At 49.8% G+C, this 20,148-nt stretch overlaps 1 protein-coding gene and 1 pseudogene across 1 annotated transcript in view; one reads left to right on the plus strand and one right to left on the minus strand.

Moving 5' to 3' along the window:
- CUNH6orf132 (chromosome unknown C6orf132 homolog) overlaps window positions 1–20,148 on the minus strand; it is a 31,223-nt gene that overhangs the window by 7,730 nt on the left and 3,345 nt on the right. Inside the window, exons 2-3 of the mRNA XM_016128663.2 lie at window positions 12,876–12,982; window positions 685–760 (exon numbers count right to left, since the gene is read on the minus strand). Coding sequence (XP_015984149.2) covers window positions 685–760; window positions 12,876–12,982 — 183 coding nt within the window. The remainder of the gene's footprint in view (window positions 1–684; window positions 761–12,875; window positions 12,983–20,148) is intronic.
- LOC118604592 lies at window positions 2,349–2,467 on the plus strand (annotated as a pseudogene).

Raw genomic sequence — 20,148 nt, forward strand, 5'->3', positions numbered from 1 at the left:
AGTCAGAGAAGACCTCGCTGAGAAGGTGACATCTGAGCAGAGGAGTTGGGGGAGAGAGCTGTGTGTATGTCTAGGAGAAGAGAAGTCTAAGCAGTGGGAAGGAACTGCAGTGCAAAGTCCCTGGGGTGGAGATGAGCCTGAGTATTGAAAGAGCAGCAGGAGAGTGGGATGGCTGGAGGAGTGTGAGCTGGGAGAGAAAGCAGGCGACGAGGCCCGTAGAGGCCAGATTCTGGCAGTCCTGGCAAGAACCTTTCCTTTGAGTGACATAGGTAGTCACTGGCAGATTTTGAGCAAGAGCCGTGATAAGAAGTGACTTATGTCCCATCCAGTACTTCATTTACTCCTCCAGAACTGGAATTATCTTTCCCATTGCTCATTTGAATATGCAGAGCTACGAGGGGTTAAATCATTTGCCTAAGGGAGCAAATCTAATGCATAGGAGAGCTGAGATTCAAAGCCAGGTCTGTCTGACTCCAGGGTTCTTTCTACCACTTCATGCTGTCCTTGTTCCTGCCCTGCACCATCCTTGCCCCTCTGGAAGTAGGCCTTACCCAACCCAGCCCCCTCCTCAACCCTCACCCACTGCAGCCAGTAGTCAAGAGGCCTGGGGACTCCAGTTTTATCACCAGTTGGGGAGGTGGGCAAGATACTTGGGCCTAAGCCTGGAGCCCAGCGTCCTCTTACCTGTCGCTTCTTTGTCTGCAAAATCTTCTGGGACAGAGGGGGTGGGCACAGCCAGTCCATGGTTCTCCTGGGCATTCTGAAAGGGTACAGAGATCAGGAAACAGGGAAAGATGGACAGATAATTCTTAAATCGCTGCTGTGTGAGGCCATCTTACTGCTCAAATATCTGCAGTGATGGTGATGGTTGTACAACATTGTGAGTACTAAAATATAAAATGGCTAATTAAAAACATGAATTGTATCATACAGTTGAGTTTTGTTATTCACAGTAGTTACAGTCTGTAAAGTTGCTGCCAACAGTGAATTATCAAAGATTGAATCAATGCCCCGAGAGAAATACAAGGTTCCTACGAACCGTGATCACAATATTTTCAATAACTGATCAGTATATAAACTTGTTTTATGTGTGTTTCTTTTTAAAAGACACTTGACTTAATATATATCATAGACTTGTTGACATTGAACTCATGGCCAATAGCACTATAACTCATGATGAATGAAGCTTATCTAACACAGGTATTTTCTCTCTATGGCACATCAAAGCCTTGTTGCACTTAGGAACTTTAGACAGCACTTCAGCGCTATATTTAGGGGCCAGTGTAAACAGTGAAATCACCAACAAAAAGCAAAGAACTACAAAAAGTATGGCACTAAACAGGAAAGGACACTTATTAACAGTATGAGGGCCGAAACAAGAAGCAAAGTGTCATCTTATTTGACCTCAGACAGGAATGTGTGCATTGGGTGATTGAAATTTTTCACCCCTCTACACGTGTCCAAAGCATCTCGAGTATTGATTTTGGGGTAGCAAATAAATTTCAGTGAGTAGGTGAATTTTCAAATATAGAACCCACAAATAATGAGACTTAATTGTGTATGAATTATATCTCAATTAGACCAAAATAAAACAGAACAAACAAAAAAATCTGCCATGACACCCATGGATGTCCACAAGTTAAAAGCTGAACCCCTGACCTGGCCTCCTGCTTGCTCTTAGTTTTCATTATGCATTCATAGAAAAATAAATAAATAAAAAGCGGTGAACCAGACCATTTACAGCACTGCAGATGCCCTCCTAATCTCTAAGTTTAACAGACCATAATGTGTTTACACAGCTGTGGGCTTGTACATACTATTTTGCATTCTACTTTTTCTCCAAACACACATTTCCATGTGTCAACAAAGTCCACACACCTGTTCTTTGAAGAGCTCTAGAGCATTTTATGGTAGCTTTCAAGGTCCTCACCAACCTAGCCTCACACATGACCACCAACATTTACTTCCCATCACATGATATACCCACTCTGCACGTGAGCTTGACTGACTCCCTCCCACCATCCTTTCAACACACTCATTTAATTCATGTTCATCCCCGACGCTGGGTGTTGGTCAGGCTGTGCCCCTCTTCCTACCTTCTGTTTTTAACAATAATACTCCTTGCACTGTGCTCTAAACACACGATCCCAGTCTCAGCACTCTACTCACTAACGGGCTGATGGCACTAACCCTCTGGGCCTAATGGCTTAATATTCAAGAAGGGGGATTCAAAATAGATGTTTCAGAAATATCCACAAGACCCTGGGTGACCAAGGGTAATCTCAGAATTACTCTTCGGTCACTTGGGGGGCAATAAACAACTCATCATCTTGTTCTTAAAAATTCTGCACTATGGCCATGCCACCCTGAACGTGTTCCATCCCGTCTGATCTCAGAAGCTAAGCAGGGTCAGGCCTGGTTAGTACTTGGATGGGAGACCACCTAGGAAGACCAGGTGCTGTAGGCATAAAAAATAAGAAAATTAAAAAATTAAAAAAAGAATTCTGCAGCTGGTATGTCCTTGAGCTAACATCATCTAGTCTCTTCTGTCCCTACTTGATTCACACGGCCAACACACACCTGTTCTCAGTATTTCCCAGACCATGATTCTGAACCAGGGGCAGGTGTAGGGATCAGCCTGTCTGAGGAATGTCTCCCAGGACATCCTGAGATGCAGCATACATGTACACACACATCACCAATTGTCTAATAACATCCACTCAATATGTACACTTTGATTTTGAGGAGATGGAGGCCAGACCTTCAAAAGCCAGGTTGAGATCTGATTATTCCTTTGAACATCATCGGAAAACAGAATGACTTGCATATTTAGCATCAAAACCCATGTTTTGAAATTTGCCAGCAGCGTGATGTTGGATGAGCAGTGGCGATGCGGGATGAATATGACGATATTAAACTCTCATTTATGCACCTACTGTGTGCCAGCACTATACTGAGAGCTTTACCTATATTATCTCAAATCCCTTAACAGAGCCAGGAAGCAAACCTAGGCCTCCCGATGTACCTTTTCTACGAATCACTGAGAGCCATTTTCTTTACTTATAAAATGGAGACATTTCCTACTTTACATGACCAGTATGAGAATTAAATGAGATAATATTTCTAATCCAGGAAATCAGTGTTAGTTGAAGGACTATGTGTTCTAATCCGTTCTCCTACAAAGGTAAAAACATTGTAAACAATTAAAGCTAAGCTTCTAGAATCCTGGAAGCACCTTCTGGATCACCCTGAGTGCTTAAGTATAATTATGTGTGCAGGAGGAAGATGGGTGGACTTTATGGGCCGGAAGTAATACTGCCCACCCACACTTTGATCCTGAAGAACTCTGGAAGTGCTTAGACTGCCAAAATCACAGGATGGAAGTCCGTCTCCTGAGCAGCCTTGGAGAAGCTGCCCAGGCAGAGCTTAGACTTTTCAGGTCCCATGTACAATGGGGTCCCAGGACATACCCACCACCTCACCACCGCGTTTCTGGTGTTGTGGTACTCCACTGTCCACCAACCTTGGGGCAGGTCTCAAAGCCCAGCCTCATCCCTTCAAGAGCTCCCAGTACTGAACTGAACACAGCCCCACCTCTCCAGGCCCCATTCGGCCGTGCTCAGTCCCAGTCATGCCCACACGGGCTCTGGTGGCTCACTTAGCTGTGCCCCTTCCACTGTGTGTATTCAGAGACGGCAAACACAAATTCATTTTAATCTTAGTCCTAGAAAAACAGACCTGGGAAATGAGCTCCCCTCGCTCACCGCAGGACCCAGGCAGCTGGCATCAAGTGCACTGCTTGGATGGTGACACATTTCAGTGTACAAATGTACAGGTGTAGATAGCATCCATCCGCATGGGCGCAGAACTTCCTGACCTGCCCTCTCAGGCTCAGAGGACAAAGGAAAAGCCTCTAGGTATAAGACGAGGGTTTGGAGGTGACACCTGAATGAAAATGCGCAGTCCTGGATTGGAGCCTGGGATGGGGGACGGGTGTGCCATGAAGGACACCAGTGGGACAGCCGGCAGTAGCCGAACATACATTAAGGTGTATCGGGCAGTAGCAATGCATGGATCCTGAATTCCTGAATTTGATCATTGTGCAGAGAATGTCCCTGTTCTTAGTCAACGCATACGGAAGTATTTAGGAGTAAAGAAGCACGATGTCTCAAGTTATTCTTTGACGATACAGGAAGAAACATTATGTATATACCAGGGGAGGGAAGGGGCAAATAAAGCCAAAGTGGCAAAATGCAATGAATCTAAGCACAGGCTCTGGGGAGCTCTTTGCGCTATGCCTGCAACTTTTCTGCACGTTAGGATTGGTTAAAGAGAAAAAGTTACTTACCGCCGCTGACTCATGCATTTAAAAGTGGTTAAAATAGCAAGTTTTATGTTATGTGTGTCTTATAATTTAAACACGTTAAACAAAACAATGGCAAGAATGTGGAGAGAGAAAGTGTTAGCGGAGACTTAGAGGTTATCCATCTGCTCGCTCTTTCGCCCACCCCCAGTCCTCCCAGTCGTAGCAGTAGTAACAGCCGCTGCTTGCGAGCACTCACTGTACTAGGTACTCTTTCTGCTTTTTCCATCTCTTTATTTGCTTTTCACAACTACCCAGTGAGATAGGTGCTGTCATTGCCACCTCCATTTTATAGATGAGGAAACTGAGGCATAGTGTGGAAGCGACTTGCCCGAGGACCCACAGCTAGAGATACATCGCTGTCTTTCCAGGCACTTGGACATCACCCGCACACCCAGCTTGTCACCCAGTTTGGCCAGGCACTTCCTGAGTTCCTCCCTTCCTGTCACCTTCTAGGCCCTGCTTCAGTCCTCACTGTCTCTTACCCAGACATACAGACATACAGACAGACAGACAGACAGACAAACCACCGCCAAGATCTCCAGATACTTCCATGGCCCCTGCCTTACTTCATTCTCCAAACCTGACGCAAGGGTGTTCTTTCTAAAATCCGCCTCAGAGCAGGTCTCTCCCTGCTCAGAATCCTCCCGCTGGTCCGGAGGATAAAATCCAAGCACCTTCATGTGGCATTTGAGACCTTTCATAAGCTGTCCCCTCTGCAGTTCCTGCCACCCTCTCCCCACCTGGCACTGCACAAACGCTGGGCTCCACCTAGTGGTTCTCATAGTTTCCCCACTCCAGTGTGCCTGATGACCTCACTCCCTCACCAGCAAGTGGGGTCCTTGTTGCAGGGATACTCAGGGACGGAGAGACCATCCCTTGAAAAGGGTGTCTGGAGGTTCTGGGGCTGGGTAATAGCTTGGAAAAGCTCCAAGATGTTAGTTGAGTAAATAAATTCCCGGGGAAGTGACTGAGTGGTAGAAAGGATATAGGCCAGAGAACACAGGCGGACAACCTGTGTTCTGGTGCCAGTCCCGCCACCACCTATTAACTCGGAGCAAAGTCACTTCTTGCTCTGGGCGTCCCTGCCTCTGTTGTTAACACCCTCTAGAGGTCCCTTCAACCACGGTGTTCTGTGAGTCCAGGCCCATAAGGTGTCCCAGCCGTGACTCAGCTCACATATGCCGTGAGTGTGGTGGCCTGGACACCTGGGGCTATCTCTCGATGGCAGGATGTTGGGAGAGATGTCTGCCATTGTCTCCAGCTAGTTCTCTGCCTCCAGAAATGGGCAGGGGCAGGTTGGCAAAAGGAGAAGAGCTGGGAGGAGGAGTTCATGAAACTGCTTTTCCAGGAGCCACAGAGTGAGTCCCAGTGAGCAGGGCTGGGCCTGAGGTCACTGCTGGCCTCAGACATGGGACTCCAACTGCTGCAATCAGTTAGGGAGATGGCCGTCCCTACCCTGAGTGTGCTTGCCCTGGGAAAATGACAGACCCAGGGCCCTAGGGTGCTGTCTTCTAGGGTTGGTATGTGCCTCAAACATACTCAGGGGAGTGTGACCCTTTCAAGGTGGCAGTCCCACATCAAGAGAGAGGTGCACCAATCTGTGGGCAAGGAAGCAAACTGAGAACAAACAAATGAGCATCTGAGGACCTCTGTGGGGCCAGCCGGCTGGTGCTTCCCTCCTGAAGCCAGCAGGCAGCCAGCCATGGCCACGGCCATGGCCACTTCCTGCACTGCTGCTGCAAAGCATCCATTGCTCAATGCCCGGGGCAGAGTCCAGCCCTGGCCCTGCCAGGTGGGGCATTCCACAGAAACTGGGCCTCAGCCTTTCCTCGTCCCCACACCCAGACAACGCCCAGAAGCTAAGATCATTGGTCACCTCGCTCACCTCACGGGGCACAAGCTAGCTCTCTGGCTCAGTCAAGCAGCCCTTTAAAAGCGATCACAGCCTCGTGTATTGAAAGTTATCCAGCAATGATTAGTTGGAGGGAGGCTGGGGACAAGGTTCGCCATTCCAAGAATATCTATATTTATTTTCTTCCTTATATTTATCTCTATTTTTGGGTACTTGACAACGAAGTTCTGTTTCCTCCTTGATTTAAAAAACAAAAGAAAAACAAACAAAAAAACACCTAATAGTAATTTAAAAAAAATTCTTGTGCCCTAGTGGGAAAAAAAAGGAACTTTGGAATCAGACAGACCAGATTGGCAATATTAATTTAACTCCATCGTCCCAGAGCAGTCATGCGCAGCATCTGACACATAATTGATGAATAAAGGTGCCCCTCCCTCACCTTCCAAGGCTCAGTTTTCTCATCTCTAAAATGGGGGTGATCCCACCTCCCAGTATGCCACCACATGCCTCACATCCTGCAGAGTTAGTGCTTGAGAAGGGGCATCTCCCCTGGGTTTTCCTCCCCAGGGTCTAACAAGGCTCCACGGGGCAGCAGTGGCCCGTATCCTTGGGCACAGACCCCAGCATGTGTCTCTCTGATGGATTTAAAGACATGGGTGCTTCCCCATGGTCAGGGGCAGGTCATTGGGAATCCCCTACTTCCCTTTGGACTATAAACCCCTCAGAGTTGAAGAGGAGGAGAAAGAGAAGGAAGGAAGGAAGGAAGGAAGGAAGGAAGGAAGGAAGGAAGGAAGGAGGAGGAAGGGAGGAAAACACTCACTATTAGAGGTTGAGGTTAGTCTCCTCCTTAAAATTTTAGGGGGGCAGAGCCCATTGCTAGCCTCCTGCTGTACTACCAAGGCTCCGGGGGACAGGGCTCACTCAACTGAGGCCTCCAGCCTTGCCCCTTTGGCCTCCTCAAGCCTGGGACACACATCCTCATGCCTGGAATTCCTCAAAACCCAGGCAAACCCTAAGGTGGGTCACCAGGGCTGAGCTAATGGGCAACACATGGTTAACCTTGGGCACAGGCCAGCTCTGAGTCTTAGCTACACATTGTGGAATGTGAACCTCCTCACCAGATTCCTCCTGAAGCCTGGTCAGGGCACTCAGAGTCAGGTGTAGAACTGCAGTGGGCAAGGGTGACAACCCTGAGCCACATGGTTGGAGCCAGGTGTGGTTGGGAACACCACTGTAGGCTGGGGAGCAGGGGAATGGGAGCCCAGTGTGAGAGGCACAAGGAAACGCCTTCCAGGCACCAATGTTTCCAGCTGGGGGAGACCCGGCCAGATGTTTTCCTGGCTGTGAGGGGCAGTGGGACTGCAAGGGTGTCTGTGTCCTCAGTGTTCCTCATAAAGCAGCTTCTCTGAAATTGGGAGCCAGTGAGCATTTCCTAAAAGAGCTCAGCCATTTCCTCTCCCTGGCCTCAGCTCAGAACACCCCGGGGGCCAGAGAATAATCCACCAGTGAGGCTGTCTGTCTTCCTCCGGCTGCTCTTGCCTGCCATCCCAGCAATGCTGTTGGACCCGAGCTGCCAGGCCCTGTCCTGGAACCTGTGCTGCGAAGGGCTCGGCTCCTCGGTACAAGGCAAGGCATCCATGGGGTCAAGGGGATCCCCCTTCCTGACCCCGCTTCAGGTACAGGGGCCCACAAAATTCCCTCTTAGATGGCCCTAAGCCCACTTCTAGAGCTTCTTCCTTGTCAGTCCACTCAAGAGGGCAGTCTGAGTTGGGGGCTGGGGGTGGGGGTGCACGTTCCTGAGCCCACGGGGTGACCAAACGGTGTCTGTTTGTGGGTAAGGATGAGAGTGTGGATGGAGCTTGGGAGGTTGAGGTGGCGGCCCTCACTGTGTGGGTAGGAGCCAGGTGGGGAAAGGAGGGGTGGGCTACGGTGCATGTGAGAACTCCATCTGTACACTCACTGCAGGCTGTGACACCCGCTCCATGCGATCACACAGAGATTTCTCACCCACAACTCTTCCGGCCAACATGGGCCGCATGAATCTGTCAAAAACCAATGACCGACCTGCCAGGTTTACCCTAGGGATCCCCAACGCCAACCCCAAAGGGAGCCTGGGCCTCAGGTTCAGAGATGAGCTCGTGCGGCAGAGGGTGGAGTGGAAAGGAGAAATCTAGCTGACTCAGGCTGTTTCTTTGAGTTTCCAGGCGGGGGTCCAGAGCAGGCAGGGCCTGCCCAGCCCCAGGCACAGCTAGGCCTGCCTGACTCAGAGGGTGGGGTAACCCAGGAAGCTTTCACCACCCGGGGCACCCCTGGGGACTTGTCTGGCCAGTTTCCCCATACTTGCCACATTGGCATTTAATTTTTAATTCCTCATATGCATCACCTTGGGGATGGTTTGTTCAGACCAGGGGAGGGCAAGAAGGAGCCCCAGAGAGAAGTACAACCCTTCTACCACCAGCTGTTCTATTCACTGGGTTCTGGAAAGCTAGGGACAGGCTTCGGCTTGAGCCCTGGGCCCAGCTTCCCCTTGGTGCTAGGAGTAAGTGGGGAGAAATGATCCTTTCCCCACTCAGTCAAGACCCATGGTGGTGTGGACAGCACTGGATTGGGAAGAGACCCAGGCTATTGAACTGTGTGACCTGGGTAGGACCCTCTCCTCCCTAGGCCTCAGTTTTCTCATCCCAGTGAGCACTGAGGTCATCCCCCAGCTCTGAAGCTTGATGACTGTGATCCAGTCCCTCATAGCTCTTGGAGCAGGAAGTGGGATGGCCTTAGTAGCTGGAACACTGCCCTTTTCTGAAGTAGGAGCAGAGCTCAAGGAACAATCCATCTGTCATGAGCGGCCAGACTTTTCTGGGAGCCTCCAGAATGCTGACCACACCTCCTGCCCCTCCCTTAGGAAGTTACTTTCACACAGAAAGTCAAAGCAGGTTAGACCCTCCTGTGGGTGAGGAGCCAGAGGCCCAGGGAAGAGAAGCATCTGGCCCTCAGCCAACCCTCAGCCCAGTGGCAGAGCAAGGACTGGTGCCAGTTACCCAAGGATCAATCCAGGTCCCGACTCAGTCACTGAGGGATCCCAAGGTCCTTTTCATAGTTGGCCTATAGCTGCTGGATGCCTGAGAAAGTATTTTTTTAGTCTCCTGGACTCTCACCTCGAACAGAGTGAGTAAGTTCCAGGGAGGTGACAGAAACACCTGTCCCTAACCCCCAATCTTGCCCTTTCCTCTTGCATATGCCTTTGCAGGCTCGTTTGGGGTACTAACAGTGAGGGTGCATTCAGAAGATGATGGCCCAGGCACAGACAGAGCTCAGAAGAAGCATGGGGCTTGCTCGGTCTTTGCCTGGCTTCTCAGCATTGCTGCCTTGCGCCTCCCCTGCCCCAGAGAAGCCCGGCATAGCAGGTTCCCTGTGATCATATGAAAGGAAGCCAGGGAGGGGCAAGGCCTGGCTGGTTAGGAGAGTGTCACTCCCCACCCACCCTGACTTAGAGGGGCTAGGGGCCAGGGATGGGTGAGCCTGTGTGAATCTGTATGTGAACCACACCCACAGAAGCTCTGTCCTCTCACTTCTCCTCATTCTCCAGGCCCTCTGCTCCGGCTGGAAGAAAGCAAAGGACCTGGCCCAGGGCCTAAGGGAGAGGAGTCAGATTACCCACCCTCAGCCCAGGAGCAGGTGACGAAAGATTTTGGGACTGCTTCATATCTTACGACCTGAATCGGGAGTACAGAGACATCCCTGGGATATGAGCCATCGGGTCAAGGGTTTCTAATCTAAAGGTGTACCATAGGTAGGCTTTCAGGGGCCTGAGAGCTCACTGCTGAATATGTAAGCAAAATCACATATATGTGGCCCACAGCCTCATCATGGTCTCAAAGGGGTCTATGACCCTGGCACCTGGCGGGCCCCAGCTGCCAGACAGGGGCTCAGAGAGGCAGACGAGAAGATGCAGGTGGTTCTGCAGGCTGTTGCTGGGAGGGAAGAAAAAAGCTTCCAGGTAGTGGGGGGAGGGGAGAGTAGGAAGGCCTGAATAGAACTTAGGTCCTGGAGCCTGGCTGCAGGGGTTCAGATCAAATCCCAGCTCTACCACTGTGATCTGCATGACCTTAATCAAGTTTCTGTCCCGTTCTGTCCTTCACTTTCTTCGTCTGTAAAATGGGTATTGCTGACAGCACCTTCCCAGTAGGGTGGCTCCGTCGACTCTGATAACGTATCCAAGGCACTTGGAATGCTGCCTGACACGCGGCCCGAATAGCCACTCCACCTGCCTTTTCCCCTTTTCCCATGGAGCGAAATTCCCCTTCCAATGTTCAGTTCATGCCTTGGGAAAATGCAGTGGTGTGTGGGCCGGATGAACCCTTTTCTGTCGTCAGTTCTCCATGTGTTCATTTTCTGGCCCTCACCAGCGAGGGAGGTGTGAGTGTGGGAGAGGATCCCATTTCTTGGGGCTGGCTCTACGGCTTGCCTGGAAGGACTGCTTCCCAAAAACAGCCTCAGAACTCCAGGCCTGACCAGCCGGCCAAGCCCACTCCAGTGCGCCTGCCCTCCCTGCCAATAATCTGCTGTGGAGCCTGCCTGGGGTCTGCACGGCCCCTGAGCCAGGTCTTGGTTGGCCCAGACCAGATCCTAAACACAGGACCCAAACCAGAGTCGAGGAGAGCAGAAAGGCTGGGACTTGCCCTTGTCACCAAAGGTACCCCAAGTGGGTGAGTGGAGCGTACAGGATACCGGCTAATCAGAATAAACTCAGCTGTGCTACAATAAACCTTTAGTTGCTGGTTCAGATCTAGGGGAGGAGCCAGGACAGCAGGAGCCACTCAAGGGGCAACAGCCATTTATTTCAATATTTAAAGCACCAAAAGGGGTTTGGGCATGTTAGCCCTGGGCCCACACCACTGTGATTCCAAGTATGCGTGCTGAGGGGATGTGAGGGGAGAGAATCTAATTCACCTGGCTATTTCCAGAAAATCTCAAAATTATTTCCAGAAAATCTCAAAATTATTTCATCTGCATTTATGGGTGCAACAACCCCTGTAACAGTTTTATGCGCCTCTGGAAACAAAGGGAGGGGCTGACTCATTTGCTTTATACCTTTTGTTGTTGGTGTTTCACTTTTTGTGTTTTGTCTATGATGTATGTGATTTTTAAAATGTTTTTATGAATTTATATGAGCCTAATTAACATCATAACCAGGGAGCAAAATCTCAAATGCTCCCCTATGAATTGTATTCATAAGCAGAAAATACATTATTTAAAGTTGTACTTCCGGAGGTCTGTGTGCTCAGCCTTCCACACAGAGGCCTTGGGGATGCAACAAGGAGAATGTAAGACTCGGTCTCTCCCATACAGAATCTTGGTGAGGTTAGACAAACCAGAAAAAAATTGGTAATGGAGAGAGGAAGGTGGCCATGCCAGGCCATGCCGGGTGAAACTTGCAGTTGCCCGGGATCAAGGTCAGGGGTGCCTGAGGTCTAACGGGCCCTTGAGAACATAGATCAGGATTAGGTGCCTCATCGGTATAGGCAGTACAAACCCTCATGGGCCCCAGTGATAGTGCTGTCCCAACCAGGACCCACCTGACAGACAAGAGTGAATATAGAATTTACAGGACTGACTGTTTAGGCTCCAGATCTGGGCTGTCCGATACAGTAGCTCTGGCCACAAGTGGCTGTTGAGCACTTGAAATGCCACTAGTCAGAAGTGGGGTATGTCTGCTATGAGCATAGTACAACAGATTTTAAAGACTTTAGCACGAAAAAAAGAATGTAAAACATTTCATTACATTGATTAAATGTTGAAATTTAATTTTTTGACTATATTGCTTTAAGTAAAATATACTATTAAAACTAATTTTACCCATTTCTTTTTACTTTGAATGTAGCTGCTAAAAAATTTAAAATTACATGAGGCTCACGTTACATTTCTATTGGACTGCACTGGTCTAGACTGTTCCAGAAAACCCAGGAACTTTCATCATGATAAATAGAACCTATCACAGAGGAGTTGTTTTAAGTCCTTCTCCTTGTCAAAGAACAAAAGCCCAACCACAGGCTCCAGAATGGAGTTTTTGGTTTCCCGCAGTTTCAGACCCACAAACAAATTTGTCCCAAACGACCTTCTCCCAGGGGTCACAGCTCTTCGTCCTTCGAGGCAGCGCAGGTGTCACTTCTTCCAGGAAGCCTTCCTTGACCACCCACTGTGGCTGGATCAACTTCCTCTGCTCTGGCCTACATTCTATCGGTCTGTTTTTTCATTCGTGTCCTGCCTTGAGAGCAGCAATGCTAGCTCAGTCATCTCTGCATCCCAGCATCTAATGTAGGGTCTGGCGCGGAGCAGGCAGCCATTGATGATTGTGGAATACGAATCCTGCTTAGCTGGAGGTACCCACCTCTGTGTTGCCTCTGCACACAAGTTCCCCATAGCCTCTCCTTGAGTTTTGACCTGGAGGAGCTGACATTCCTAATCTCAGCCTTCCTGCCATGAGCCTCAGTCATGCCTCCTTCCAGTAGCTGCCCTGGGTTGGCATCAGGAAGCAAAGGAATGGACAGAGGGTGAGACTGATGTCCACTAGGGCAGGACAGGTGGGGCCACCTCCTCCGTGGCAGCCGAGGGAGCCCGTCCAGAGCAGACCCTCAGACCGCAGAGCAGAACTGTACTCACCAGAGGAAGGAAGGTCAGTAGGGGTCGAACTCGTGGCCGAGCTTTCAGCGTGGCTGTCCCTGACTCGCTCACCGTGTCAAACCGATTGTCTCCATAATAGATCCCATCTAGAGGAGACAAGAGAGGAGAGGCTGTGAGCTGGAGATCAAAGCCATGTTGGCCGCTGAGTTCAATCTGTCCTGCAGTTCCTAGTGAGGAAAGCCAGGCCCTGTGGCTGGCTTGTTTGACTGGGGTGTGTGCTAATGGGGCCCCGACTGAAGCAGAATTGTGATGGACCCCAGGGGGCAGTTTCTTGGGATCTCCTGCAGCATTCCTGGGGCTTTCAGCCCCCAGCAGGCATCTCTCTCCTGATCCACACCCTATAGGTCCTAAACCCTCACTCCTTCAGGGTCCTGAGAGCTTGGCCAGGGCCCTAGCTAAAGCTTATCTTGGAAAGAGGGAGGAAAACAAGCTGGCTTTTCTCTCAAGTGTTTGAATTTCTAATTTGAAACAAGCAGAGTAGATGAGGCCACCTGCTGCCCCCAGTGGCCCCACACCCACCTTCTGGACTCCTTCAACTAGAGATTTCCTTAGCCCTCAGTCACCAACAGTTACATGCATGGCTCTATTTGATGTGCCATTGAGGGCAGAACAGAAAGAGTGGGACAGTAAGGTCCCTGTGACCAGGACAAACCCAGCTCTGCCATTGACTGGCTATACAATTTAACTTCTCCAGGCCTCAGTCTTCCCGTGCGTGCAACAGGAGTGACGATGGTGCTATTGTGATATGGGACCGTTGTGAGGAGTAAGTGTGGCCAGCACACGGTAAGCGCCCAACAGACATGGTCCCTTTCCCTGAAGGAAGATGATATGAAGGACCTTTCTCTTCCTTCAGTGACTGGGCCTGTGCTACAAGCTGTTTCTACAGTAGTAGGGAGGGTGTGAGCATTCACACTCTCAACCAATCTTCCTCATGACCCTTAATGGACACTGATAAGAATTTTGCACCCCTCCTGGGTTCATACTGTCACCTCCTACTATGTCACTCACAAGCAAGGAGGGCTTACACCCACTTAACAGGCCATGAGGGACTTTTCTCTTCTCTACAGCCAGAAGGGAAAGAGAAGAAAGGTCAAAATCCCAATTAACCACAATCTTACTAACTGAAACGTTAAAGGAATGGTAATTACTTTTCATAAGGAGCAGAACTTTAGGACAAAGGTACATGAAAGCCAAACGATTTAATCAAGAGACTGGGCTTGTCAGGAAGGTCCTGGGACCAGAATACATTCATCCCCAATTCCTATACCTACAGGCACCGCCCTCTGTGAGAATCTGGGCTTCGGATGTGACATGGAAACTCCCGTGAGCACCCTAGGAAATGGACACAGAGCCCTTTGTCTGCTGCCCTACCAGGCAGAGTCGGCCGGTATATTTAAGATTCTAATCTCTCAAAAGGGGCCAAAATGGCGAGTTCTCCTTGTGCTCCACACGTCCCAGTTCTCAGCACTGCCCTGCCCCCTGCCCCCTGCACTTCGGCAGAAGGGATTCCCAGTCCCACTGCCAGGCTCCAAGCCAGAGGCTGGAGACAAGAGCTAGGGGAGGGGCAGGGGAGGGGGGACAGGAGCGGGGGAGTTGTAAGAATGTAAATTTGGCCTAACCAGAAACAACAAAAGTAGAGATAACTGGATACACCCGGCAGCTATCCTTAAACCCACCGGATTTTCTCTGGCTTCTAAGAGAGAGTCTACGTGTTGACGCCAGGATCTCCTGAGACATTCTTTAGATAAGGCTGTGTGGGAGCCAAGGTCTCAGATCAGATATAGCTAGCTGCTGGGCCCTTAATAGCACTGGGGGTAGGGTGGGGACTAACAGGGACTGGGTGAGAGGCATACTTCTAGGCAGACCCTCTAATTTTTTACTTAATCTCTGCACTGTGTTGGGGTCCAGGGAGCCTCTTTTCTCCAGCTGAGTTATCATATTAATGGCTACTTATTGTGTACCTAGGAGCTTTAGAAGCAAGCAACCTGGCAAGATATCACTATAAAAGTAGTAATAATATAATAATGGGTAAAACTTACTGAACAATTTTAACGGGCCAGGCACTGTTTTAAGCATCATATACATTATTAATTCATTTAATCCTCAAAACGGGCCCATGCAATTGGCATGATCATCATCCCTGTTTGACAAATGAGGAAACTTAGGCACAGAAAGTTCTAGTAACTTGCCTAAAGCCTCAAAGTAGGTGGTGAAGCTGGGGTCCCTGCTCCGGGGCTATTTCTGAACCACTGCACACACTGCTCCCAAGTGGGGGAACTCTAATCCTGCCATTTACAGGATATGGAAGGGAAGATGGGGGTTCGAAGGGCAGGAGTGCTAAAGAAAGAGAGTAAGGGAGGCTTGGTGGCCACAGAGCAAGGCTGGGGGCGGGGGGGGCGGGGTGCGGCGTGTGAAGCAGCTTGCCCAAGGCCGTGCATAGGTCAGGGCACAGTGGATCTGACCTTCACATGAGCAGGTGCTCTAAACTCCTCACAGACTCCATGACTCAGCCCTGACTACACTGTCATCTCTGTTGATTTGTGGTTGTTTTCAGCAGGGAAATTCTTTCTAAGAACACAATTGTTCTCTGGAAAACCTACTGAAGGGGAGGGGCTGTGACTGAGGCAGGGGTGGAAGGCCCAGGTAGCTCCCTCTCCACTGGGATACCTCTTGGAAGTCCATTTTGATTTCCCAGTTCTAGGAGATGTGGCTGGGAGTCAGGGAAGGAAAGGGATAACAGAAGCATCGGAGCGGTGTAAGGTGAGAAGGACTTGACTAGCCATTGCTGTCTTTGAAGATGGCAAGGTGCCACAAGCTAAGGACTGCAGGGAGCCTCTAAAAGCTGGAAAAGGCAAGAAAACAGATTCGACCTCCAGGAAGGAACAAGTTCTTGCTAACACTTTAATTTTAGCCCAATGAGAATGAGACCAGTATCAGATTTCTGACATACAGAACTGTAAGATAAAAAATATGAGTTGTTTTATGTCAAAAAGAAAGAGAGAGGAAGGAAGGAAGGAAGGAAGGAAGGAAGGAAGGAAGGAAGGAAGGAAGGAAGGAACGAGAAGAGATATGGCTAGCACCTGACAGACTTTCCCTGGGCTCCTCATACATGAGCTCAATTCCCAATTGGTCAAGACATACCGGCAGGTGAGGCAAGTGAGGCCACCACCATAAGCTAGGTCTTCCAGGGTTCAAGGTTAGGGCCAGGGCTTTCTGAGCCTCAAAGTCAAGGTCCAACACTAAACAGAAAACAATGGAAGTAAATGAACTGCATTGGGATCACAGTATCAGGGACACTAGAACGGACCTTCCTGAAAAGCAGCTCCCTCCCTCAACTGGGGAGGTAAAGAAGGGCCAGGACACCTCTTGAAGAAGGAAAAGATAGTGAGGTACTGAGGGGGCTGACAGAGAGGAGGTTGGACAGCTTGCTGTCTGAGGATACAATGGTATCGCTCAACTGGAAAAGTGCCCTGTCCTAGGGTCTTGCCAATTCTGAAACTTGGAAACTCCTTCTGTGTCTGCCTTTTTACTTGACCCCTTTCCCACCAGAAGAGTTTTGGGGGATTTCAGAGTCTTTGAGCTTGCCACACAGACCAGAGAGGCAGCTGAGGAACTTCCTGGTGGAATTCAGAAAGCAGGAAAATGGAGAGTTGCCATGAACCAGAAGCTTCCAGGGAAAGGGGGCGGGCACCTTCGAGAGACCCCTGAAGCGATTCCAGCAGCGGGGAAGCCTTGGGAGACCCAAGTAGCAGAATCCCAGCAGAGCCTGAGTCCCAGGTGGACCACAGCCCTGTCAAGATACAAACTCAAGCCTCTATTTGGCAAATTCATCTAAAAATAACACAGTAATAAAAGAGGAGGAAATCCAGATCTACCTTCATTTACCTAAACCTGATCACTAAAACAATCCCAATTTCCCCCCAAATGAAACCAACTTTCTGACGTGATCATGCACAGGATTCCTTTACATTTGGTTACATTTCTCCCTCATGTCTTAACAGGAAACAAAGGCAGCTTTGCTTTCTTTTACTCTTGCTCAAGGACTTGACTTCACGTAAATATCACCTGATATCCAAAAACTTGGTTTGAAAATAATTCTAGGTGCCGCACCTGTTTTAGCAGGAAAGCTTCACCTCAGATTTTAACCTGGGGACAGCAGCGCCCCTCCTCCAAGGCCTCCCTCAGGAGAATCTGATCCTACTATTGGCTTGAGGAGTATTTACATTGTGTCTGAGACTGAGCTCTGAGGAGGCCACAGCCAAAGAGCCAAGGCTCAGCCTCAGGCCATAGGCCTCAAGCAGCCCACAGCTCCTCAGCTAGGAGGAGAGGCAGGACCCTGTGATCAGGGCCACAGGTGCAGGGCCCAGCTGAACCTGGGTTCCAGTCCTTGCTCCATCAGTTATCAATTGTGGGATCTTGGGAATGTTACTAGACCTCCCTGAGGTTGTTTCCTCATTTCTGTAAATGTGAGCAAGGGTCCCTACTGAGTGGGCTGGTGAGGCTGGATGAGATAAAGTGCGCAATAGGTTAGCACAACTCTGGGCAGATAATTTGTGCTCAATAATTGGGAGGGCTACTTATCATCATCATCATCATCATCATCATTATGATTACACTCTCTCTGCCCCACCTTACCTGGCTCCACCAAGGGTTTGGGCTTTGAGCTTAAATCAGGTTGTGTCACTGGCAAATTATGGGTGAACATCTGTATGCATGGGTAAAGGCCACCGGAGGCGGGTGGCCCTTTGTTCTTTCGTCAGGGAGAACTCTTAGTCTGAACACTTGAGGCTACCTTCTTTGAGCATGAGGACACTGAAGCCCACAGTGGATGCGGCTCGCCCAAGGTCATAGAGCTGTGGTGGTGCCAAGGCCCAAGCAGCGCCCTGGCTTGTAGTGCGGGCTCCAGGCACAAATAGTACAGTGCCTGACACATGGCACATGCTCTCTGCCTCTCCCCAAACAGGCTGACCTGGTTCTCTCAGTCTGGGGCTGTGTGTGTGTGTGTGTGTGTGTGTGTGCGCGCGCGCACGCGCGTACCTGTGTTAAGTAAAGGGGTAAATGGCCAGCTGGCTGCCTCACTCCAAGCCCTTTTTTCTCCTCTTCTTTCCAAAAGAAGGAGCCTCCCACAAGGTCTCGGACATTTCTTTCCTCACAGGGTTCAGGTTTGCTTTTGCTCCCCTAGCCCCAAAGCTGCCTCTGGATCTCCATGGAAGCTGAGGTCTGGGACAGTTATTTAGCTCTTTCCCCAAATCTTAGGTCCAAACTAAAGAGGAAACTAACAATAGAAATGTAAATGTCTAATATCTATTAAACTTGTATTATGAACTAGGTACTATTCTAAGTGACCTTCACAAACCTGTGGGGAGATATCGTTATTATTCCTGTTTTGCAGATGAGGAAATTGAGGCTCAGAGAGGTTAAGTCTCCTGCCTAAGGTCCCACAGTTGGTGAGTCAAAGGCACCAGGATTCAAACCCAGGCACTTAAGTCTAAGTCCAGTTCTTTCTGGTCATAGTCAGCACAGCAGGGAAATAATTCAGGGACCCATCACCCCTTCCCTTGGTCTCCCGTTTCTTCAGACTGAGACTCAAAAGTTGGCGAGGCCTAATGAACCCAGGAATCAGAACCCCAGCTCCTCCAAGTAATACTTGAGGGCTTTGAGCACTTTCTCAAGCTGTTTCCCCACCTGTCAAATGGGGATAATTACCCGTATTTTGGAAGCATCCCAAATTCAGAGAAGAGAAAGAAACTAGCAGGGATAAAAGAGCTTGGAGGGATGGTGTGAGATTCCAAATTGCCAGGAGCCCCCAAATGACCCCAGGAGCACTGGTCACCAGTCTAATCGGATTCCAGAAGCTTAGCTGGGGTGGGGCTTTAGCTGGGGGATTTTGTTGCCTTGACCCAGAGTAACCCAGAATCCCAAAATAGACCCCTCACCTCTACCCCACTGAGGTGGGGCATGCAATCCTTGGCCACTAGGGGAGCCCCAGCTTTTCAGGGAAGCAGTGTGAGTGTGTGTGTGTGTGTGTGTGTGTGTGTGGCGCCATGAGAATGTAACCCACAGTGGCGTGTTAGTGAGGCCCTTCATTGCTAATTAACAGGAACCTGAAAAGGCCAGTCTGTCCCAGCAAGCCCTAGCAGGCCTGACCTCAGCCCCAGAGAGAGGCCTTTGTCCAAGGGCAGAGGGGACGCTGAGGTTGGGCTGGGCTGGGGCACCGAGCCACAGAGCCACAGAGCAGATGAGTGGGGGGAACAGAGAGGGAGGAGCTTTGGGGCTGGGACTGCAGGGGGAAGAGCACAGCAAACAGGCTCTCTGCTTCCTAGCTAGGACGCACTGCTCGAAGTGGGGTCCGCAGACCTGTGGAAGGACTTCCCCTGGGAACTAGCTGAAAGTGCTGCCTCCCTCCATTCCCTAACCCACCACATCAGAATCTTATCCTAACAAGGTACTAGGTGTTTGGATGCACTTAAATGTGTGAGCTGCCCTGAGATGAAATGACGGAGTCCTTTAACCTACTAAGCCACCTGAGTCTATTTCCTCAGTGGAGAAAATATATGTAGTTTTTAGCATAGTGCCTGGTTCAATAAGTAACTGATACGAACGATATTATTATTGTTGTTGTTATTCATTTATTGTCTGGGAGAGGAGCACCCTGTTAGCGGGAATGCAGTGGTCAAGGGAGGGCCTGGTTTTCTGAATTGAACTATAGAAACAAGAGGAGCTTATATAATGGGGCAGCAGAGAAGGTGTGTATGTGTGTACTAACTGCCAGCAAACCACAGCACACCTCCAGGGGACAGGAGTAAATGACAGTCTCCTTCATATCCCTTCAACATACAGGTGAGCTTTCCCACAGGCCGGTGCCAGCCAAGCACTGGCGGGAAATCTATGCTCAGCTCCGAGGGTTCATGGCTTCCTACCCTTTAACCTGTCCTGAGACATAAGGTCAGGGGATCCTAGGAGCAGGGATATCAGAACCAGCACCCATTCTTGGGAGCACTGGGGTTCTTCTCCTAATTAGGAACTAGCCACAGTCCCTTCTCATTTATTTAGAACCGGCAGGAATTCCCAAGGGGAAAGAAAATGGCCCAGCTCCCATCTGGGGAAGGAAACCCCAGGATTCCCAAATCTTCCTGTACAAAAGAATCACCCAAGAGCCCTAACCTAGAGATTCTGACTTTGGGTTCCTGAGGTGGGGCTCTTGAAATCTGTATTTTGAATAAGCGTCCTAAGTGGTTGTGATGGTGATTTA

The sequence above is a fragment of the Rousettus aegyptiacus genome, unplaced genomic scaffold (assembly GCF_014176215.1).
Source record: "Rousettus aegyptiacus isolate mRouAeg1 unplaced genomic scaffold, mRouAeg1.p scaffold_m13_p_1, whole genome shotgun sequence".
Lineage (NCBI taxonomy): Eukaryota > Metazoa > Chordata > Mammalia > Chiroptera > Pteropodidae > Rousettus > Rousettus aegyptiacus.